The following is a 23,294-nucleotide window of genomic DNA, read 5'->3' as shown; positions in this document are numbered from 1 at the left end:
CAGCTAACCTCATCACTGGCCAGCATGAGGGAAACGGAGAACAATCCCCGCAGTCTCTGTGTCCCACCTAATGGGTCGGGGACAGGCCAGATTCCTTTCCAATTTGGAACTTCCCTTCTGGTGTTTCTCACAGACCAGGTCAACTCCTCCTGTGCCCGATCAGGAGTGGGGGGGATCGGGGTATAGAGGGTCAGCCTGGGTTCCAGCCCAGGGCCCTGTGGATAGCAGCTGTCTACAACGTTCCCTGTATCAGCTGTGTGACAACTACAGCTCCCTGGGCTACTTCCCAATGGCCTTCCCCCAGCACCTTCTTTATCCTCACTGCAGGATCTTCTTCCTGAAGCCTGATCACGCTTGTACTCTTCAGTCCTCCAGCAGCACACCTTCTCACTACCTGCTCCTTGCACACCCCCCAATAACTGATGGGAGGTCCTTTTTAAACCTGGTGTCCTGATTAGCCTGCCTGCCATAATTGATTCTAGTAAGTTCTTAATTGGCTCTAGGTGTCTTAATTAGCTTGCCTGTCTTAATTGGTTCTAGCAGGTTCCTGATTGCTCTAGGGCAGCCCTGCTCTGGTCACTCAGGGAACAGAAAACTATGCATCCAGTGGCCAGTATATCTGCCTTCTACTAGACTCCTGTACCCCACTGGTCTGGGTCTGTCACAATACATATGCAAACATATCTGTGCAGGCATCTACCTATTTGTGTCCACATGGTGCAAAATGTTTTGGGATATGTTTTTTTTTTAATTTTGCCCTTTCAAGGTTTAAACTTTGCAAATATAGGGTATTAAAAGAATCAAAATATAAAGGAAAGTTTTAGTGGCTCTTCTGAGTCTAAAATAATAATTCTTTCAGATATAAATTCACAGAACCTTTTTAATCTGGAATGTTCACCTAGAAAGAGTTTAACATTTCCATTTGTGTATTAAATCAAATCAATTTGGTGCACAAATGGAAAATTAAAAACTCTCCAGTTTGCAGCTGTGGTCAACCAGAACAGACCATGGAACATATAACAACTCAGTACCAATTCACAAATATGAAGGAAGCATCACAGCGATACACTCCGCTACTCCTGGCACAATTACCTGGCTTAACCACCGAAATGTTAAATTATAGTTGCTGCTCTACATCTACATCAGCCATATGAAGAAGTTGTTTAAAATTGTTGCAGAAACATTAGTTCTAAAGTCAAAGATTATAGTTTGAGGAATTCTCTATCAACCTAAACAAGAGGGCAGGATAATTTGCCTACTTTATTGAAGTTCCCAGCATCCCTTTCAAGCATATGTACAGATACAATGTACATTTAGCACTTCTAAGAACTATACATTATAAGAGGTGCACAAATTGAGCTCTGGGTTGATCGACAAAATGTATTTATAATGGTCAGCGCAACCACAGTTAGAAAAAGCTGTGTTAACTCACACTTCTTGTAACTATCCTGTTGGAAGCTATGGTATGTAATGAGAAATGTCAAGTCCCAAGATCAATAAAATTTCAGGCTCTAGGGACAAAACAGGAATAGCATTGATCCTTTTAAAGAACACCAGTCAGAGGCTGAATGTAATATATTGCATAGAGAGGCTCAGGAGGATAAGCGGCCAAGTCCAACATACCTACCTGACAAAAAATTCAATCAGCTTTTAGCACTAACTGCCTGCTCTGCTCTCCTTTCTTTCATGCAAGAGGCTGGTTCCAATTAAAGTGTGCAAATTAATTTTTATCACTTCCAAATTAGTGTTTGAATTTGTGTCTGTTTCAGATGAAATCATCTGTCCCTCACTCTTCTGCAGTTCTATCATCTACTTAGGTCTCTATTCAAAGATAGAGATAATTTTCTAGTTTCAAAATCACCTGTTTGAAAGAGCCATTCAATAAAGCCATCATAGCATATACAAATAAAACAGCTGTAACAATACATATTGAGCATTAGTGCATATCACATAGTCTTTGGTATGCCTTTTATGAGGAATAATACAGTTATAGTAGCAATAAGCCAAACAAGTGCCCAAAAAATGTTAAAAGAGAAAAAAAGGACAAACTGGTAATTGGATTTAATGCTGTCTTACAACACTCTGCAGTTATGAGAGACTAAACACAAGAGGGTCACATTTGTTCTTCATGTTTTTAAAACATGAATATCTCTGCTGTATTATGAATTGTACATATAAACAAACCTTTACCCTTAAATTAACTGTACCTTTACAAATGAAAACTTAATGAATAGATTTCTCAACCCTAATACAAAACATTAATGGAGAAGATTTTCAAAGGCAGTTAGGTGTCCACCTCATATTTGTGCCTTTGAAAATCTCCCCTATTTGACATATATCGGGCCTGATCTTGCAAATACTTAACACTCAGTGTAGTAATGAGTAATTTTAATGAGGTCATTGAGATTGCTCCACTTACCTTGGAATAAGTGTATTCATAATTTGGCCCATATTGGACCAGAGTTGGCTTTCACTCAAACCCACAGACAGACTCCCACTGAGTTCAGTGGCAGATGGATAGCCCATAATGAGTGTTTCAGACCCATTTGAAAACAGTTTGGAAATATTCCAGACTGTCCTGAATCAATTTTCTTCTACCCACAGACATATATAATGTGAGGTTTCAGAGTAACAGCCGTGTTAGTCTGTATTCGCAAAAAGAAAAGGAGTACTTGTGGCACCTTAGAGACTAACCAATTTATTTGAGCATGAGCTTTCGTGAGCTACAGCTTACTTCATCGGATGCATGCCGTGGAAACTGTAGCAGACTTTATATATACACAGAGAATATGAAAAAATACCTCCTCCCACCCCACTGTCCAGCAGCTGTAGCTCACGAAAGCTCATGCTCAAATAAATTGGTTAATATATAATGTGGTGATCCTTAAAAACTTGCTACTTGCCTCAAATAACTAAATAAAGTTACTTAGCATTTATAGTATTCACTATTGTAATTTTAGGGAGGGATAGGGAATTATTCAGATACTGAGGCAAATTTATTTCTCTAAGTCTATTTTTATGGGAAACCACTGCATTTTAAAACTTTGTAAAATTTCATTCTCCTCACATCACAGAAAATAACTAACAAATGGCAATTTAAAGCAAAAAAACCCTTTTTGTTATGGATTGCAGCAACGTATTCTAAGTTATAAATTACTTAATACATTTTGTGTAGAGAAATCCTTGTAAAATTGTAACAGAGATCCCCATCTTCTTTCCAAGTGAGCAAGTTCTTAATCACTGAGCTGGAGCAGCACATTTCAAGACTCTTACCCAAACCAATTATTTCCCATTCCTCTGATTTAAACCAGAGCTGATCTACTAGTTCCCACACAGACAATCATGAACTGAGGTCATCTGCTAAGCACAATGTCTATACAGATTGTTTAGTAAAGAGTTCTGCATGAGTTTGACAGGTTTGACTATTGACATATGTGATGTTTAGTCAGGATTCCAACTAATATATTAGATTCTCATGAACTGTAGCCAAACCAGTAAGGAGTTCATCCTGACAATCTTTTCTCACAATACATTTGAAAATAATTTATTAATTGCCACAGCTATGTTTTCTTTAAGTCAAAACACGGTTTATGTTTTATACGTAAGAACACATACAATGTTTTAAAATACAGAATTGAAAATATTGAGTAAAGTATGGTGATTTAGAAAAGAATGTTTTCTGAACCAACTAAAGTTCCTTTTGGTAATTGGATGCACTAAAGCTGAAATTGATAATTAACTGCCTTTCAGTTTAAGAGATCATTATAAAGTCAAGCACCCAGCCCACATAATTACTATAGCCTTACATTTTTCTTTGAATTCTTCACCTCCTTACAGTCTGTGATATAAAATATCTTATCTGTGTCTCCAGATGACAGCTCTTAAGAAACTAATCCTTTTCTGAAAATATCATCTGCATCTTTCTAGGGAGCCATTCTAAAGATATTAACTAATTGGATTTAACCTACACAGAACATTTTACTTTCATTTTTCCTACAAGATAAGTCCTAATCTACTAGCAATAAATGCATAAGAAATGTAGCTGCAACAAAGAAATATTTCCTAACAGAACTATTTCATTAACTTAACCCTTGTATCTCCAATAACAACAATCTTTGTGAGGATTGTAAAATGTGTACAGAACACACCATTTCATCTTTGTGAAAATGATTAGTGTGAAACAGTCACTTATTTGACAATTTGAAGTCATGACTATAAGGGATAAAATCTTTCTTGCTATCTCTGCTATCAGACCTCTACTGCGACATTCCCTGGATGAGAATGTGTATATATTATATATGTACATACTAGCCTCCCCTATAGTTCCAAATCTGAGATAATTAATTCCTTCCTTCTATGTAACATAACTGTGTAAAACTTTTTAAAAACTCAGCAAATAATGCAAGCAGAATAAAAGTCTCGGAAATGCATAAATATTGTAAATATTTGCACTTTGGGCTCTTACCACATTCAGCAAAATGTCTACAAAATTCTATAGAACACTCACAGAACTGTTCTACAATTTTACAGATTGCACCTCGGAGTCCATTAGTTTTTAGCTGACAGAACAGTAAACACTTTTACTCCAATATTGAAAGACAATAGCAAACATCTTGATTACCTCAATGATCAACAAAAAATTCCTCTAATTGCATTCTTAGTGCATTTTAGCCTTTTACTATCTATTTTCTCAATAGGGACTCAGCAAATGATTACCAAATATTTATATCTATCTGATTTACTCTTGTCCCAAGCTGTTCTGGTGCACTGTTAGAAAGCTGCCCTTTTCCACCACAGAGGAATAACATAATAATAATAATAATAATAAATAATAAATCTAGCCTTCCCTCACAAATGACATGGAAACTTTTACTGACATTTTATTTTTCCCTATTTTTATTCCAACACACCACTTCTATACCAATATTGTACTCCCCTTTAAGACTGTTCCTCAAAGTTACTCATTTGATTCCCTGATACGTGTGACACCTTTGTTTGTGCAGGTTAACATCTGCAATACAGCATAAAAAGAAAAAAATGGATGGGGGAGGAGATGACCTTACAAAATAACAAAAGGTAATGAATTAAAATGGAATGGAAACAGTTACGGGGAAGGAGAAATCAAAATATGGAGTTACATATCCTGACTCTTGAGGGTACAAAGCCAACCCTTTTTATTCTAGTGTGTTGCAACAGGATGATAGGAATAATTATGAATTTAAGAAAAGGCTCTCAAGTTATGATTAGGCCTTGAAATGATTTATCAAAAATATTTTTACCACACATAAGCCATTTAAATATCTATATTCACTTTTTTCTGAACTAATTTCTCATCATTATTATACTGCACCTGCAATTCACAAGAATAACGTATACATTTTATAATTTTTATTGATGTTAATGGAATGGATTTAAAAATCAAGATACAGAATATAAAGTTAGCAGGTGTTTATCACAATATATACTTACTGCTATTCGGATTATCTCCTATAATATGGTGTCGGCCACTCCAGTACCAAAGAAGCAATGTAGCATCACGAGATCCAGAGACAATATAGCAATCACCACCAATATAGGATTCTGATCTGGCAAGGCAAGTAACTACATCCCAGTGGCCAAAAACAATCTGAGTTAATTTTCCTGCAGTAGAAGAAATTACAAGTTTGATTTCTGTATGTATTCGCATTCTTTTTTATACAAGTGACAACAAGCACATTTAAAAAACAGTGAAACCAAATACATGTAATTCAACATGTTTTTGGCCCTTTTGGGCATTTGTAGCCAGCAGTAATTTGAACAGTCCAAAGGCTGCTCTAACTTGATGTAGGACAGATGGTCCTGTACAGAGGCTGCTCAAGGATCAGGGAAGTGCAAAGGTGGGCTTTAAACTATTCACCTTTGCACTTCCTGGACCTGTGCTCTGTGCAGATCAGCCACACCCCAAGCCCTGACCTTAAATGTTAAAAGAACATAAGAACGGCCATACTGGGTCAGACCAAAGATCCATATAGCTCACTATCTGTCTTCCAACAGTGGCCAATGCCAGGTGCCCCAGAGGGAATGAACAGAACAAGTAATCATCAAGTGATCCATTTCCTGTCACTCATTCCCAGCTTCTGGCAAACAGAGGCTAGGGACACCATCCCTGCCCAACAGTCATTTCTCCATGGGTTTTAACTTCCTGCTCTGCAAAATGATTTTACATAACAACTGGCTCTGTGGATGAGGGGAAAGCAGTGGATGTGTTGTTCCTTGACTTTCGCAAAGCTTTTGACATGGTCTCCCACAGTATTCTTGCCAGCAAGTTAAAGAAGTATGGGCTGGATGAATTGACTATAAGGTGGATAGAAAGCTGGCTAGATTGTCGGGCTCAACGGGTAGTGATCAATGGCTCCATGTCTAGTTGGCAGCCAGTATCAAGTGGAGTGCCCCAAGGGTCAGTCCTCGGGCCAGTTTTGTTCAATATATTAATTAATGAACTGGAGGATGGTGTGGATTGCACCCTCAGCAAGTTTGCAGATGAAACTAAACTGGGAGGAGAGGTAGATATGCTGGAGGGCAGGGATAGGATACAGAGGGACCTAGACAAATTAGAGGATTGGGCCAAAAGAAATCTGATGACGTTCAACAAGGACAAGTGTAGAGTCCTGCACTTAGGACGGAAGAGTCCCATGCACCGCTACAGACTAGGGACCGAATGGCTGGGCAGCAGTTCTGCAGAAAAGGACCTAGGGGTTACAGTGGACGAGAAGCTGGATATGAGTCAACAGTGTGCCCTGGTTGCCAAGAAAGCCAATGGCATTTTGGGATGTATAAGTAGGGCATTGCCAGCAGATCAAGGGACGTGATCGTTCTCCTCTATTCAGCATTGGTGAGGCCTCATCTGGAGTACAGTGTCCAGTTTTGGGCCCCACACTACAAGAAGGATGTGGAAAAATTGGAAAACGTCCAGCAGAGGGCAACAAAAATGATTAGGGGCGTGGAACGCATGACTTATGAGGAGAGGCTGAGGGAACTGGGATTGTTTAATCTGTGGAAAAGAATGAGGGGGGATTTGATAGTTGCTTTCAACTACCTGAAAGGGGGATCCAAAGAGGATGGATCTAGACTGTTCTCAGTGGTACCAGATGACAGAATGAGAAGTCATGGTCTCAAGTTGCAGTGGGGGAGGTTTAGGTTGGATATTAGGAAAAACTTTTTCACTAGGAGGGTGGTGAAGCATTGGAATGCGTTACCTAGGGAGGTGGTGGAATCTCCATCCTTAGAAGTTTTTAAGGTCAGGCTTGACAAAGCCCTGGCTGGGATGATTTAGTTGGGAATTTGTCTTGCTTTGAGCAGGGGGTTGAACTAGATAACCTCCTGAGGTCCCTTCCAACCCTGATATTCTATGATTCTACATAGGCTCATGAATGATTGTCAATATATAAAATCAAATGAACTGTTCCATAACGATATTACATTATTATACTGAAAGAACATATATTTGTCCCACATTAACATCAACGGCAGACCTACAATGTTAGTCATCTTTTTCTAATACTCCAATCAATTTTTAGTAATATGGGCTCCAAATATCTTACAGTGGAAATTTGATCAGAACACAAAACAAAAACAAAGAAACAAAAAATCCTACTGACTACGGGTAGTACATTGTGTAAATTTGCTTTCACATTAGATCAAACAAACAAAGAACCACACACTATCACTAAAACTAAACAACTGAATGTAGAGTCCATGAATAACAAATCAACCCACCCAGTCAAAAAGATTGTAATTTAATAAATAGCTTTGGTTCACCTTTTTACACAAGGAATCAATTAATTAATATCACAATGGTTTGTATAGCTTTCATTAGCAAAACAGTAAACTTTTTGGTTTTCTATTACACCCATTATCTTCAAAATAACATCCATAAGCTATTACAAGCAGATATTTATAAAGAAGAATTTCTATAATTTCTTGGGTGGTAAGTAAGCACTCTACATTAAATACTGTTACTATGATTAAGCCATATAGTGACATAAGAGCCCATAAGAAACAGGCTATTGTGTTTACGGTCACCTGTTTCTGTAGAATAAACCCGAAAGCTCTTGTCCCAGAAGCCACAGATAAGAATGTAGCGATTATCTGCTGTGACCACGAAACAATGTGCATTGATCTGGATGCTCTGATCCACAAGGTCTGTGATCTGCCGTTTGTTCACACCAGAGTTATTGGCTGTAAAGAAATGCAAAACACATTTATGAATAAGCCATTCCAACACCTTCCTGTCATGCACTTAAGGGAGAAAATGAATACATTTAACTTTCAATGAACTGTGAATTTGTTGTTCAGTAAGCATTTTGAATATAAACATTTGGAGCTGTCTATACTGGATGTCAGAAATATAAAATTATTGTGAGTCTTCAGGTTTCCCTTTGAATAAGGCAAAAGATTTTATATGCTGTGACAATTCTTGATAAACAGCCTAACACGTATAATATGTGATAATGTTTTAAGTATTTTGCGGAAGTATTCTCTGATAAAAAAGCTACATACTGAACTTATGGAAAAATGAACGAGGTCCATTTATAATTCCAGTCCTAACATAAACAAACTGTATGGAGTCAATTCTTGGTGGTGTACCATCTGCGGTGAAGATCTCATCTTGTGTTATGTGGCCTTGATGTAACCCACACCTCCAGAGTCTTAATTGGATCATAGGGTTGACAGACCCAATCAGATGCAGCTATTTAAATCCTATGTGCATTCTTAAAATATGCCTGCTCATCAGGTATGGAGCCGGCACTGAACACAGTGTCAGGAGAGGCAATACCAGCAGGAAATCCCCCAGGTGGAGGAAGTCTGAATGGGCTATGGAGCTCAGATCCAACACTTCTAGCTGCCAGCTCTGAAATGGAGTTGTTAGTCAGGAAAGATTGGAAGTAAGGGGCTAATACGCCCAGGACATGTTTCTCCTATCAATGGGCACAGGAACTATGCAGATATTTCTCAGTAATCCAAAAATTCCTATTATCGCTAATTGGGGTTATTATGTTTAAATCCTTCACTCTTTGATGAAATAACATCTGAGAAAACAATCTTGTTTCAAACTTGGTTATAAAAATGAATATACAGAATGAGAAAGTGAAAGATAAATCCCCTGAACTACTACTTCTACACCAAGCCTTTCAGCAATTAATTAGTACAAAGAAAAGGGAACCTTTCGCTTTGAGACACTTCATATTACCATCTTGCTTTCACTGTTACTTCCAAAAAGTGCTATTAAAAGACCCTCCCACACACACAATTTCTATTGAAAATTTTTGATTAAAAAATTCCACAGCAAGGTTTTACAGTTAAAGCAAAACAATGACCATTAAAAACATAGGCCCCAACAATCCATTCTAACAGAGCTACAACATGGGGCCAAGCACAGAGGAAGTGGGAAAGGTGGTTTGCAAATAAATGAAAAACAGGTGCTGGCATCATGGGAACTGCATCCTCAAGCGTCCCATCAAAATGCCTGCTTAAAACACCCTGGATATCTATGTGGGATGGGAATTAATGCAGTTGTAGGAGAAGGTGGTCTACGCCTATAATCCCTATTCGTTTTTCTCTGCAGGTCCTGACGGGTAGCCAGGGCAGAGTAATAGAGGGATTATTGGCCTGTAGTGTTTCCTGGAAAGCGCTGGGATATACAACTTAAGGGACTTCAGAGTCATCCTTGAGTCCTTTAGCCTATGGAGCTTTATCTTTCTCTGTTCCGAAAAGAATGAGGATCACTCAGAGGGCAGGTCCTGGACAGTCTGTTGGACCTTGTGTGGGAGCCCAAGGACTGTAACCAGGAACTCCTATGCATGGTCACTGCTGAAGCCATGGACCTGGCAGCCATATCAGCCGCATCCAGAGCGGCTTATAATGAGACCTTTGCCACCGATTTTCCCTCATCCACTAGGGAGGAGAACTCTTGCCTTGCATCTTGTGGCAGCAAGTCTTTAAATTTCTGAATGGAGTCCCATGTATTAAAATCATGTCTGCCCAACAACATCTGCTGATTTACAATTCTGAGTTGTAACCCCCACCCACAGAATAAACTCCTCTACCAAAGAGGTCTAATCTTATTGAGTCCTTTGATTTTGAGGTTGCATCCTGATGTCCCTGCCTTTCTCTCTCGTCGGCAGCCAATACTATTAGGGGCCTGGAGGTGAGGGGATGGGTATAAAGGAGCTGATAATTTTATGCAGGTATGTAGCACTTTTGCTCAGCCCTTTTTGAAGTGGGGGGAGAGGATGCAGGAGTCTGCCACAGACTCTTAACCAAGCTCTATAATGGCCTCATTGAGAGGAAAGACTTTAGAAGGACCTGCAGCCTCTATAATGGCCTCATTGAGAGGACCTGCAGTGGCTAAAATATCAAGGCTGTGGGAGCACTGTTTTATTGCCTCCGTCTGTATGCCCAGATTTAAGGCCATTCCCTTGAACAATTCCTGGTGAACCTTATAGTCATCTGGAGGAGGTAACATGCCACCTCCTGAGACTGCCTTGTCAGGGCAGGAGGATGAGGAGGCCAGCACTGGTTTCTGTTGCTTTTCCTCCCTTTCTTGATCTATGGGATCCTGTTGTGCCTGCTCCTGGAGTCTGGTAGCAGGCTCACTACCGGAGTTGGGAAGAGGTGCCCACCTGGTGGGAAGGTGCAGGACGCCTTTTTTGAAGCCACTGAATAGGAGCACCTGGAATATGCCCTGGAAACTGGGGAAAAACACCACAAATTCCAAAAGGGCCACAGGATCAGTGTAAAACACCGGTGACCTCCTGGCCCACCACTTGATGGTATTCCTGTGACTGGATCCATGGAAGGGTGGGAAGGTCTGGAGATGTAACGAGTGCAGATTCGAGGACAAGAGACCCAATCTCCTACTCAGAAGAGGATGTCTCTTTTTCAAGTGACCACAGGGGTGCAGCCCCGATGGGGCCAGTGATTGGTGCATAGGTGGAGAGGTTTGTAGTGAGGCCAGCATCGCAGGTTTCCCCTTTGATGGTAGTGTTGGGCGAGCTGTCATGGGTAGGTGAAGTTTGTCCGATACTGAGAGTTGTAATGATCCAGCTGGTTCCCCTATGCCTGCTGACACCAATAGCAATAGCTGTTTTACTGCCAGCGACACAAGTACCAACAGCAAGAGGAAATCCTGGCAGTCGCAAACACCTCGAGCATGGTGAGTACCAAAATAGTGTTGGTACAATGCAGTGCCGCAGATCTGAGAGCTTCTTCTGGCTCTGGACTCAACAGTACCTTGCACAGGTGCCGGAGTCAACAGTGCCAGCTTCTGCAATACTGAGGCAGAGGAGTCCTGGGGATCATCCTCTTTTGGTAGTCTGCTTTTTATGACCCTTCCTAGGCACTGGGGATCAGGATCAGTGCTGGGACTCTGACACAGTAGAAGCAGCTCTCCTTACTGACATTGGGGCACTCGGTGCTAAGTCTGACCAGCCTGGCTCAGATGGAAATCTCAGTCCCACCTTCATGAGCAGAAACTTTAACCTGGCCTTCCCATCTTTTTCTATGTGAGGCTTAAGTTCTTGCAAATTTGGCAATGGTCCCCAGTATGAGCTTCCCCAACACACTTGAGTGTGGGTCATTCAGGAGCATAGCCTTATTACAGGAAACGCAGGGCTTGAAGCCTAGTGACTGAGGCATTCCTTGGCACCAGCGATCAACAAAAAAGCAGATAAACACAGAAAATCTACCCCAATGGGTACCACTGAGAAATAAATATTTCTGGTGATTGTGAGTGCAGTGCGCACACACCAATAGTAGAATGCACATGTGCACGCACTGGAAAAAGAATTAATATTTGCCTATTTTCTGTGTAAAATGAAGCACAACATACAAATATAGCTTAATCAATAATTTTTGAAAATACTGTTTTCAACTATATAACCGTACTTTCATCCTTGACATACCAATCAATGGATCCATTTCAATGGGAAGATGATGGGCTTGATCCAAAGAATATCCTGGGGCTCCCCTGAGGCCTACAGATGAAAGAAGGAATAAAACAAATATGGAACTAGCTTATGAAATTTTTACATTCTTTTTCCAGTATTAGAATTGTAAAATGATTATACCCCATATAAATGCTTAATTTCTTCCCATTTCTTGTTATATCAGTTTTTAAGATTCCTTTTTCCATGTGACAAAATATATATGTTATTTACTCAAATAAATAAAATTAAATACAAATATATATGCTAACTTTGAACCAACACCTGCTGTTGCTCACTTCAGCAAATCAACTCCTGATTTACAATGGTGTAACAGACCACTATGTTATATACAAATACTGGGACAGAGCCACAGCGCCATTACAGTGGTACAAAAGGGGAGGGAAACTGGCTTAAACAGCCAACCGGGGATTCCTTTCCTGGAGGGAAATTCATGAGTGGTGCAAAGCTCTAATCCAGCCACTGCTAGTATAAGGAATATTTCAGGGGCCTAGCCAGGAAGTGCCACATTTAGCAATCCTAGTCCACACAAGTGCTACTATAGAGTCATTACTGTTGGTGCAATGTAGAGCTATAATAAAAAAGTCATTATTTGCCAAGAGTCACCATACAGTGTATTGCACCAGAGTTTCCTCCTATGCTTAGAAACACATATCTTGAATATGTGTGGTTAACTGTTGGTTGTTGTTGGCTTTTACAATGATGGCCCCTATATGTGTGTGAAGAAGATAACATTGACACATTTCTCTGAACTGAATGTTCAATAATGAGTGATGGAGATAGTTATAAGATGCAGCCCCTCTCCCAACACACATGGATAGTTTATATTAACTTACTATTCTGACAGAACAGATCTATCTTAAATGGCAGTATAATAGTACAAGTGCATAAATTCCGTCCATTTGGGGAATAACATTCTAAATCCACTTCGGGTGGAAATGTTCTGCTCATTGAAACGGCTTCATTATTTTTTCAGTTTACTTAAAAAAACCCCATAATTAAAAAGAAAATGGTATCTAATTTGCTTTGTGCTGCAAACTGAAATTGTGTAAAGTGAGAAGCACTTCTTATTGTCCATAATCTGTGATGTTTTAGTCAGAATTGACATTTCAGAGTTTTCTACTAGTTGTGGCCAACTTACTGAAAATACATTTATCAAACCCTCTAACAAGTACAACTCTGGACCCAGCAAATCAGTCATGTTGCAAGATCTCACGCATGGTATCCATAAATGATTGGGAGAGGCGACTAAGATTTAAATTGGGCTCGGGACATAGCATGACGATCTTTTCCACGCTGGGCCACTAGACTGTTTGCCCTTACAATGTATGTAATTTATATATATATAAAATGTCTGGAAAGTGACGCTTATATTTATTTATTTCCTTTCCTTCCCAAGTCTCCATAAAAGGAAATGTAGACTACTGCAGAATATGAATACACACACATATATAGTCTAGGTATACTTAATCCTGTTTTAGCATTGGGGACTGGACTGAGTCACCTCTTAATTCCCCTTCGATACCTACATTTCTATGACAGGTTTCAGAGTAACAGCCGTGTTAGTCTGTATTCGCAAAAAGAAAAGGAGTAATTGTGGCACCTTAGAGACTAACCAATTTATTTGAGCATAAGCTTTTGTGAGCTACAGCTCACTTCTCACGAAAGCTTATGCTCAAATAAATTGGTTAGTCTCTAAGGTGCTACAACTACTCCTTTTCTTTCTACATTTCTATGATTCTGCATAAGACTCAGAATATTGTGCCCCAAGCCCCTGATTGTTTTAGCTTGGGCTTCTCTAGATGCATTGTCATTGTGAAGTGTATTTGCCTTGGAGAAGTAGATATAGTGAGGTAGTTTCAGAGATAATGTACCAGTAGTAGTATATTGCTGTGGAGTCTCTTAATATAGAGTGAGTTGCAATGGTCTAGTCCTGAGGACACTTCAGTGGTAAAGTCCTAATCTGATAGGGAGAGGAAAAGTCCCCTGGTCAACCAAAGATGTCAGAAAACACTATCTGTTACTGTTGTGATATGTGTATCCAGGAGCATGGTATATCAATGCCAGACAAATCATCCTTCTTTCTTATACAGGAGTTTGCTATACTAGGCTGTAAACATTAATGATTTTTTCTTTTCTATATTACTGAGCCACAACTTTTAGGCCCCATTTATCACTGCGAGTAATCCTCACAAAAGGGGTGGGATGGAGAGGGAAAATTGGTGGAGCAAGCACTTGTGAGGGAGGTAGCACAATTTCGGTGCAGGATAGTTGGTGGGGGGGGAAGGCAAATGACTCTTTCCACAGGTCAGAAGACAAACCCAATCTTTTGTAATGTCACCAGACATCTGAAACTTACTTTCACCATACCTTTTAGATTAAGAATCTTCCACTGACAATCCTTATATTTAGTAATAACATAGTCAGTTTCTACTGATGAAATAAATGTCTAGAGTAGCATGTCATAAAAGCAAAGAGGGTCCTCAATGAACCTTGTAAAATCAGTTTTACAAATCAGTAATTTAACATCTCACCTTAGAAAGCCAGAGACTTAGTGTGCACAAGCTATTATGGAAAAATTAAGCTGTGTTTACATCTTATGATGGTACCTGAGTATCTCTGTGCACAGTTTTATGTTCATGAACCTATCCTAAATGCTAGATTGTTGGATTATTATTGTTGGAATAATTAAGTAAAAAACACTACAATTAAATAATGCCACAGTTTTATAATAGAATATACACCTTTAAAAGTTCTTGTATAATTTAAACCTAAGTAGGCAAGAGAGACCTTTTAAGACTGTAAACTAAACCAGCAAGAATTAGAAAATTCAGCATTAAGACTGATACTCTGTTCTAAATTATACTGTTGTGAAGTAACAGAAAATGGCACATACAGTGTAAAAGCTAAGAACAGTGTAGAATTTATTTTGAATTTCTTGATTGTTTTGCTTACCCTTCTCTTTTGCCTTATTTATCCAAAAAGCATTGTGGTATTTTAGATAACTACCAGGTCGCACAAAGGTGCATGGTTTAGTTCACATATGATTTGTGAACTGAATTCTGCATGTTGGCAAAGAGGTTCATGTTTTACATGTATGTAAGTGAACAAAATAGTTACATGAACCTCAAGGAAATATCAAGGCCTATAAGGCTTCACTTAACTAAAGCATGGTTGCTAGGGAACACCTGAGGTTTCCTTAGCTACCGCACCAGCTATTATTTACCTTTGTCTCACTAAAGTGGTGGGAGTGGGTGCGTTTCACTACTCCCACTGCTCTACTGCCCACTAAAAGATCCTTTTAAGAAATGGAGGAGACAGTAACACATACTAGGAGGTTCCCCAAGAAGCCTGCTAATGGTCAAGGGTGGTTAGCCAATGTCCCCAGAAGACCTGAAAAATTTACAAAAGACTAACAGAACAATATTATTAAAACTAGTATTAAAGTACTGTAGGAGACTGACTTGTTTATGGTATCTTACATTGGGTTCCTCAACTGCCAGTGTCACAAATGACTGTAAGCAAATGACTCTTTTAGTCACATGGCCACTACCTGTAGCAGGCTCAGATTACTAATTCCGAACAGAAAACATTTTTCAAATACATTTCCATTTTACAGTTTATATATGCCAACGACTACTTCTTGCCCTTCAAGCTTTCAGGCTATGGGGATGAGCAAAATTAATATAATTCTCTTTTAAAAAGAGATGTGTAAAACTCTGGATAAACTTTGGGTACCTCTAAATGTGGAGGTACCTGATATAATACTCAAAGGTAATGATAAGTCAGATACCTGGATTTGTTTAAACTACCTTTAACCAGATAGCTGTGCATCACCATTGACATGTGTATTGCACAGTGACAGAGCACAGAAACATTTAGAATAGAAGGGAATGTTGAAATAGATCGATGACCACTTAGTTGTTCACAGGGGTAATCATTAAGTTCTTCTACTTCACCCATACCGGACACACTATAAGTGGAGCCAAGGAATATAGTCCTTTAGTTTTTGCTTGTACTATTGGCTCTTGTGACAGACATCTGAATATAGCTGACACTCCCTCACACAGTGAACAGTGATACACACATACTAGCTAGGCTAGTATTATGTATTCCTGAAAATTGTGGCATATTATATATGTGGCATCAAGAATAATAGTACTGTCCCAAAAATGTTACATCAAAGATTGATACCGATGTAGCACAAAGCAATTGGCTGCCAAGCTCACGTGGTGGCTTTAGGGAGGGTGCTTCTTGGAGTGATACCATGGAAAATGGACACTGTGAGTATTCAATATACACATGGATAAATGGGTAAAAATGTGTTGCCTATCTGTAGATGAGTGGGATTAACCCAGCTACTCCACTTGAAACTAAATAAGATTCCACTGTGTACAGAACATTTAAATAAGAGATCTATCTATGAGCACATACCTACTGTGTTGTGCCATCTATTCACTGCAAAAAGTCTGCTGCAAGTCACAGTTACCACTGCAGGAATGGTAAGGTGGGGAAGTGTGTTGGCTGCCACATGTGTGACAGGAGAATTTGATGGAAATTTCAGCACCATTATAACATCCTGCTGCATCTGATCTTTAAACATGAGTGGACTCTGTGGAAGGAAACACTGTTGAGTAGAAAGGAGAAGAGAGCAGAAGAAAACAGAAGGGATAACACAATTAGTGAGGAGGTCTGAGGGAAAACAAGGTTAAAGTGAGTAGGCAAACACGTGTACATACAGGGAAAACAATGCTATCTGCACTAGCAATATAGGAGGGAAAACTATTGCTGGATCATTACATGAGGACAAATAGAGAAGAGGTATGGTTAAGGTCCATTAGGTTATCATTACAGGTTGTAAAATGATAAATCAGCATTAATTCAAAAAATCAAAACACAAAACGATCAGAACAGTTAATATTCATACACTGTAGATAGGAGTCAAATAGAAGAGTCAGTTAACCCATTATTACATCAAAAACATAAAATTGTATAAAGTCCAATGGCTGAAACAAGAATTTTTAGAGGAGGAACTCAGAAATCCCACAGATGATTAGTTATATTTCTAATGTATTATAGATTTAAGTTAATCCTTTAGAGAAAACTACATGAATTGACTTTACCTTTTAATTTCTTACAAATCATATTTAAAAGTATAAATGATTATAAAATCAGGGTCATGATTCTGTAGGTAGAACATAATTTTTTTTCATGGCTAGTAACATTTTTATTATCAGTGAGATTATATGAATCATAGAATCATAGAACTGGAAGGGACCTCAAGAGGTCATCTACTCCAGTCCCCTGCACTGGTGGCTGTACTAATTATCTAGACCACCCCGACAGGTGTTTGTCCAACCTGCTCTTAAAAGTCCCCAATGATGGAGATTCCATAACCTCCCTAGGCAATTTATTCCAGTACTTAACCACCCTCACAGTTAGGAAGTTTTTCTTAATGTCCAAGTGCTGCAATTGAAGTTCATTGCTTCTTGAAGCCCAGTTTGAATGTATTAGATGTCTTCATAAATTAACTGCTGTATCAACTAGGATGAATTCTAGGAAGTTTAAGTAATCTTTTGCTTTTCTGAATCTATTGATTTAAACTGCTGTCTAAAATACATTATCTACATTTTTAAGATCTAAAATATCTAGCTATCATGTAAATTTGCAGATACTGTTTAATTTAAAAAAGAGCAAAACTAAAATTTCCAGAGGAACTGCCATTTGCACAATGTGATTTTCCTTATGTGTAATGGAAACTATGAAAGCTAATGAAAATATTATGATCTATTTACTGAAACTTCATAGGAAGTTTCTTGCCCTCAGCTGTTTACACCAAAGACGCTAATACAGACAGATACCAGTATTTTTCACTTTGGCTACATAATATAATTCTCTAATGAGCACATAAAAGAGTGCGTTGGTAATGAATGCTGAAGTTCAAATTGAAATTACAAGGACATAATGTGTTCTTTCACAGGAATGGACAGAAGGGTTCCATCATGATTTGAACTACATTTCTTCATTCATGACAAGCAGCCAATGTTCATAAGTCACTCTGGAACGTTTCTCTCTTTTTTTGAAACAAAATGTTTAATATGAGAAAAGCATGCAGTCATTTTTATTTCATGCGGTTATAATCAGCAAATACATATTTATGAAGATAGCAGTTTTTAAATCCAAGATTGGGCAACAGAAGTCAGTGACTGTAGGAAGTTAGAGCTATTCCAACTTCCACCTTGCTGTTCAAGAGCCTGCATGCAATTTCTGCGCAGAGTAAGGGCTACGGCACTGTAGGCAACTCAGGGCATGAAAAGAAAGTGTTACTTAAATAGGTATTTTATGACCTATAAAGGATCCTCAGGTTGAAAGGAAATAAATTCCCAACCAGCAGTTATATCTCACCAGGTGCATGGCAGAGCTCCGAGGCGGATGTGGCTCAATAAGCAACTGAGATGGCGTCTGTCCAAAGTTCTGTATCTGTGCCTCCATGGCCTGCAGGGAAAGGAGAGTGATTGTCATAATCAATATGCATCAAAGAGATAGGTCAACACACTATTTGACAATGCAAGCAAATCCTAAGTCAGCCATGAAAAAAGTCCAGAAAATTCACCGGGTGCTCTTCTCTCAGGCTGCAGACTCATCCAAGTGTTAGTATTTTGTAGACAAGCTTTGCTTCTCCTTTCAAGCATGCTTCAGTTAACCAAATAACCATTCTTATTTCCAGTAGCTGGGGTTACATGTGAAAATGTTAACCTGTGAGGACATGCAGTTAAGGTCTTGAGAGATTTCTTTGCACCAAATACAACACATATACCTTAATAAAGTCCTTTGTAAGGAGGAAAGTATGAGGATCTCTAATAAAATACGCCTCTGGGATCTTAAAGGAGGGGGAAAGCAAATTGAGAAATAAAATTCATGGATAATGTATAAGAAAAAAACAATCACAATTTCACTAACACAGCAGTTAAAAATAAAAAAATAATGGAAATGTATTGTTTCAAGATACACTATAGCTACAGGAGTTACAATAAAAGTCTTTAGATAATCATCTAACTTCTTGGTAGTATTCTTTTACCAGATAAGACAATATTTAGTTTTTGTGTTTATTTTGGATCAGTTTTCATACCACAGAATATCGATGGTTGTAAAACCATGAAATATATAATTAGTAATTTCAACTTTAAATTTCGGGACCAAATTCTGCTCCCAGTATATGACACTGAGTAGTTCCATAAACAGTAGAAACTGGCCCACAGACCGAAATGTTTCAACCACTTACACAACCCACTCAGACATATAACTGTTTTTAAGCTATATTTAAAACAATTGCTGGCAATTTTTTTTACTGCTGTCTCCACTAATGATACTATTTAAGAACTCTATATGCCTTTCAGATACACAGGCTGCATTTCAGTGGATTTCAGAAAATCCAGAACTACACTTTAAGTTAAGCAGCTGATTTTAAAAAATACTAAGTAGTATATACCCATATATTTGAAAGGACTGTGCCCTAAATAATTTTCTTGTTTGCGTCAATGATTTTCTCACCTTAGCATGCAAAGAAAACAGCACCTGAAAAAGCCCCCTAAAATATAAACCCCATTGATAAATTATATTATTTCTTTTAAAACAATTTAAGAGGCAGTAGAACCTCTTCAATGTGCAGTCTGATAAAATGTACTCTTTATAGTCCACACAAAACAACTGTTGGCCTCTCCCCATTTCTCAAAAAAGAGGCTGTAATAGATGCCATAGGGACATTAAAAATTTTGGTAATATTTACAAAATATTATTGCAATATATTTCTAATATTCAATGAATTATCATAAATAATATACTGACAAAATAAGAATCTAAGACAAAGTCTAACTGATGTCAATTGATGACTTTCCATTGACTTCAGTGGGCTTTGGATCAGGCCCTGAGTGAATAAAGTCCATTTTGTGATGCGTTATTCATGTTTTTATAATAATTGCTTACTCACTCATTAATTCACAGAACAGGCTAGTTTGCAGCGGGTCTCCTGAGGCCTTATCTTGCAAGGTGCTGAGTATCACCTAGAAACTGAGGAGCACATTCAGTTTCTATTGACTTCATCTCCTAATAGGAGCTCAGCATCTTGCAGGACCACAGATGGGTGCAAACTGGCAAGTTTCCATTGTAGCTGTATTTTAAATACACAGAAACTTGATTCAATTCAACACAGACATAGTATTTTATATTATGTACGTTATTCTGTCACAACACTTTTTATTTTTTGCTTTAATTTGTGTGAATTTGGTGTTCATAAGTGCAAACAAGGACTAATAGCAACAGTTAATGCCAGACATAGTGGGATATGCAGGCTTCCATGCAACTCTGGTAATAATCAGTTGAAGCAAATAACTCCCACTTATCAGTGGTTCAGACAATTATCAAAGTTATTACAATAGTGCTTTTTAAGAATCATATTTTGAAATACAAATGTGAGTTGTTATATTTACTAGCAATATTGATCACAAAACATACATTCCTCTACCAGTTTTTATAATGGTTGCAGTACTGATAGTTTCCTCCTCTTGTAGAAGCACTGCAATTAATTATTACATTTTGTAAACTGATGCCCAGTTCAGATTCACTCATTTGGTCTCATGTTGCCCGGTCTCAGGAATATTCTGATTGTTCAGTTATAAAGACAATTTACATAAACGTTTTTGACTTTGCCTGGCAGTTCAAGAAGATTTATGATAGCAGAGGATGGAGAAAGGAAGAATACCATGGAAAACCAGGATGACTTGTTCAGATGACAAGAGATGGACACTTAAAACTTACCTGTCAACAGTATCCATTATTTTACAACTAAAGATGTTCTAGTAAATGTTCACTACCTTTACTTTATGCTACTGATCTTGAAAACAATGAAGTTACTGGTAATCCTGGCAGTGAATTGAAGGAGTACCAGGATCAAGGTCTTAATCTGTAAACAGGCAATACTGGGTATTGTTGTCAGCTTCTACTCACAAAGATACTAAATACAAAAACCCCAAACAATCCTAAATCCCTCTGTGAATGATAAGTATTATCTTTTTCTTGTGAAAATGACTTTTTTTAAAACAATGTTTGGAACTTTTTAAGGAAATGAAACTATATAAATAGCTTTTGTTAAAATGCATGTAACATTACTATGCTACTGCACAAGGGGCACCATAAATAATAAGAATTTGCAGGTCTAGCTCTTCTTCTTCCACACAGCTCAAAATACTTTAGAAAGGTAGATAAGTCTTATCATTCCCATTTTATATATGAGGTGAAAACTGAGACACAGAGAGGTTAAATGACTTGCCTAAGGATACATAGCATATCTGCAGCAAATTTGGGAATAGATCACAGTTCTCCTGATTCCTAGCCCTGGGCTCAGTTTACTAGATCATAGCATACACAGATCAAAAGCAGATTCCCCAGAACACCTCTAGTAATTCAAGCAACAGGCAGGAATAGGAAATAGCTATTATAAACAATTTTTATATAACTGGCAGTGCACTTACAGTATTTCAAATTAATCGCAGGACCTGTAGAGGCATAGAATTGTTTTTTCTAAATAATCACATCTCTTGCTTTGTATAATGTTCCTTAAAATTCTATTCCAATGCATCATTTTCCTTTCTCCTATCCATCAAGCCCTCAGTACCAATGTACAAAGCACTACCATCACTCCTTGAAACACACAATCATTCTAGCTACTTTAATATTTTTCTTATAGAATTACATTTACTTTTATTTCACCTTCAAAATGTCCTCAATGGAGAAAGAGCATTAGCTCTGAAAGCACTAGCTTACCAAATTTAAAGCCTTTGAAACAGTGAAACAGCAAAACTACAATTATATTAGTGTTAGCTTACTTAGTAAGGCATTGCAGGAAAGTAATTTGAGGAACTGAATAGAGACTCCCTGCTGTTCTACCATACATAAAACAAGATTTGTACTCAAACACTTTAGGGAGCATTTGGTAGTGTATGGTCAAGCTTTTATATCACAGAAAGATAAAACAAGGTCTTAAGGGAAGGAATTAGGGGATACCTGTCCCAAAGCTGTTAGTTGTATTTCACAGGTCCGACTGAGGAAACAAAATGAATCTGCTAAATTACTGGCTGTTTGCAAGTTGAAAAGGACATCCAGCTCAAAGATCCTCATTTATATAACCAGGAGAAATATAACTTTATAATGTTCAAAATAAAAATATTGTTTCTCCTAGAGTAGATAATGGATAAACATGTTGTACATAGCCCTGGATGCACATCAATATAGACACATCTTGGTTACAATAAGTAATACTCTAAAAACGATGTATTTTGCTCATGAGCAATAGATGCTTGTGTTTATATTTTCACATTTACAGATATGCTTGACATACGCCAGGCCACTGGGAAGCTGAAGGTGCTTGCACCTTTCAGGATCAAGCCCTATTGTCATCCTGAAGAATGAACATGCAGCTGTGTTTGTCTCTCTCTTAGTGTGACCTGACTTTGGCATTTTGGGTGAGTATTTTATTTTCACATAAAAGAAACAGAAATCAATTCTTCCATTAAATGACAGAGGGAATCTTTGTTTCTACGAGTGTAGTAGGTAAAAAGGGCACATTTATTAAATGTCAAAAACCCCCCAAAATTAAGTTTCTTCATTACTGACTGAACTTGTAAACACAAACAGAAACATTTTATGGTATAATGGCTTTTTATTAGTTATTTTCCTCCAATATATTTTCAAGATGAACATGGAGAAACACAGGGACTATTATTGAGGAAGAAGCCCCTGGTCCATCTAATCCAACTAGCCCCTCTTTGATAATAATGACCAACGCTGCCTATGTAAAACATGAAGCATAAATCACTTTAATGCATGTAATTACAGACAACTAAATAGCATGGAAGGAGTGGGAGGATTTCTTAAAATTACTTATATTTTTATTTACAAATAATAAAACAATGACGTTACTGGCTACAGAGCTACTTCATTTTCTTCCCATTTGTCAATTATTCTAATGTCAGAAAAGACTAATGCCAGGTTCAGTTAAGCTTTCTAGGATATCTTATTTCACCAAAGCTTCATTACGTTTGACTTAATTTTTCTGCACTTCTTTAATTGTTAATTCCTATGATACTGGTGAGTCCACTGAAATTTTGTCCTACATGAGCCATCTGCTCCTATTGCAAAGTGCCTCCAGCTATGCCAAAGTCCAGTGCTCAGTTTGCATGGGTGGAGACTGAGCCCTAACTTGGTGAGCTGAGGGAGGATTATTAATTAACTATTATTATTAATAGTTTGTATCAC

The 23,294-nt window shown here is 38.1% G+C and overlaps 1 protein-coding gene across 6 annotated transcripts in view; it reads right to left on the bottom strand.

The window, feature by feature from the left end:
- NBEA (neurobeachin) overlaps positions 1–23,294 on the bottom strand; it is an 848,387-nt gene that overhangs the window by 15,060 nt on the left and 810,033 nt on the right. For 4 of the 6 annotated variants that reach the window (XM_073341812.1, XM_073341834.1, XM_073341854.1 and 1 more), the window contains 5 exons: positions 18,390–18,479; positions 16,419–16,611; positions 11,943–12,014; positions 8,062–8,217; positions 5,470–5,640 (listed from right to left, as the gene is read on the bottom strand). In XM_073341812.1, the coding sequence (XP_073197913.1) occupies positions 5,470–5,640; positions 8,062–8,217; positions 11,943–12,014; positions 16,419–16,611; positions 18,390–18,479 (682 nt within the window). The remainder of the gene's footprint in view (positions 1–5,469; positions 5,641–8,061; positions 8,218–11,942; positions 12,015–16,418; positions 16,612–18,389; positions 18,480–23,294) is intronic. The other 2 variants (XM_073341823.1, XM_073341864.1) reach the window with 1 other exon arrangement.

Source organism: Lepidochelys kempii, chromosome 1 (genome assembly GCF_965140265.1).
Source record: "Lepidochelys kempii isolate rLepKem1 chromosome 1, rLepKem1.hap2, whole genome shotgun sequence".
Lineage (NCBI taxonomy): Eukaryota > Metazoa > Chordata > Testudines > Cheloniidae > Lepidochelys > Lepidochelys kempii.
This window is presented reverse-complemented; position numbering and strand designations above follow the sequence as displayed.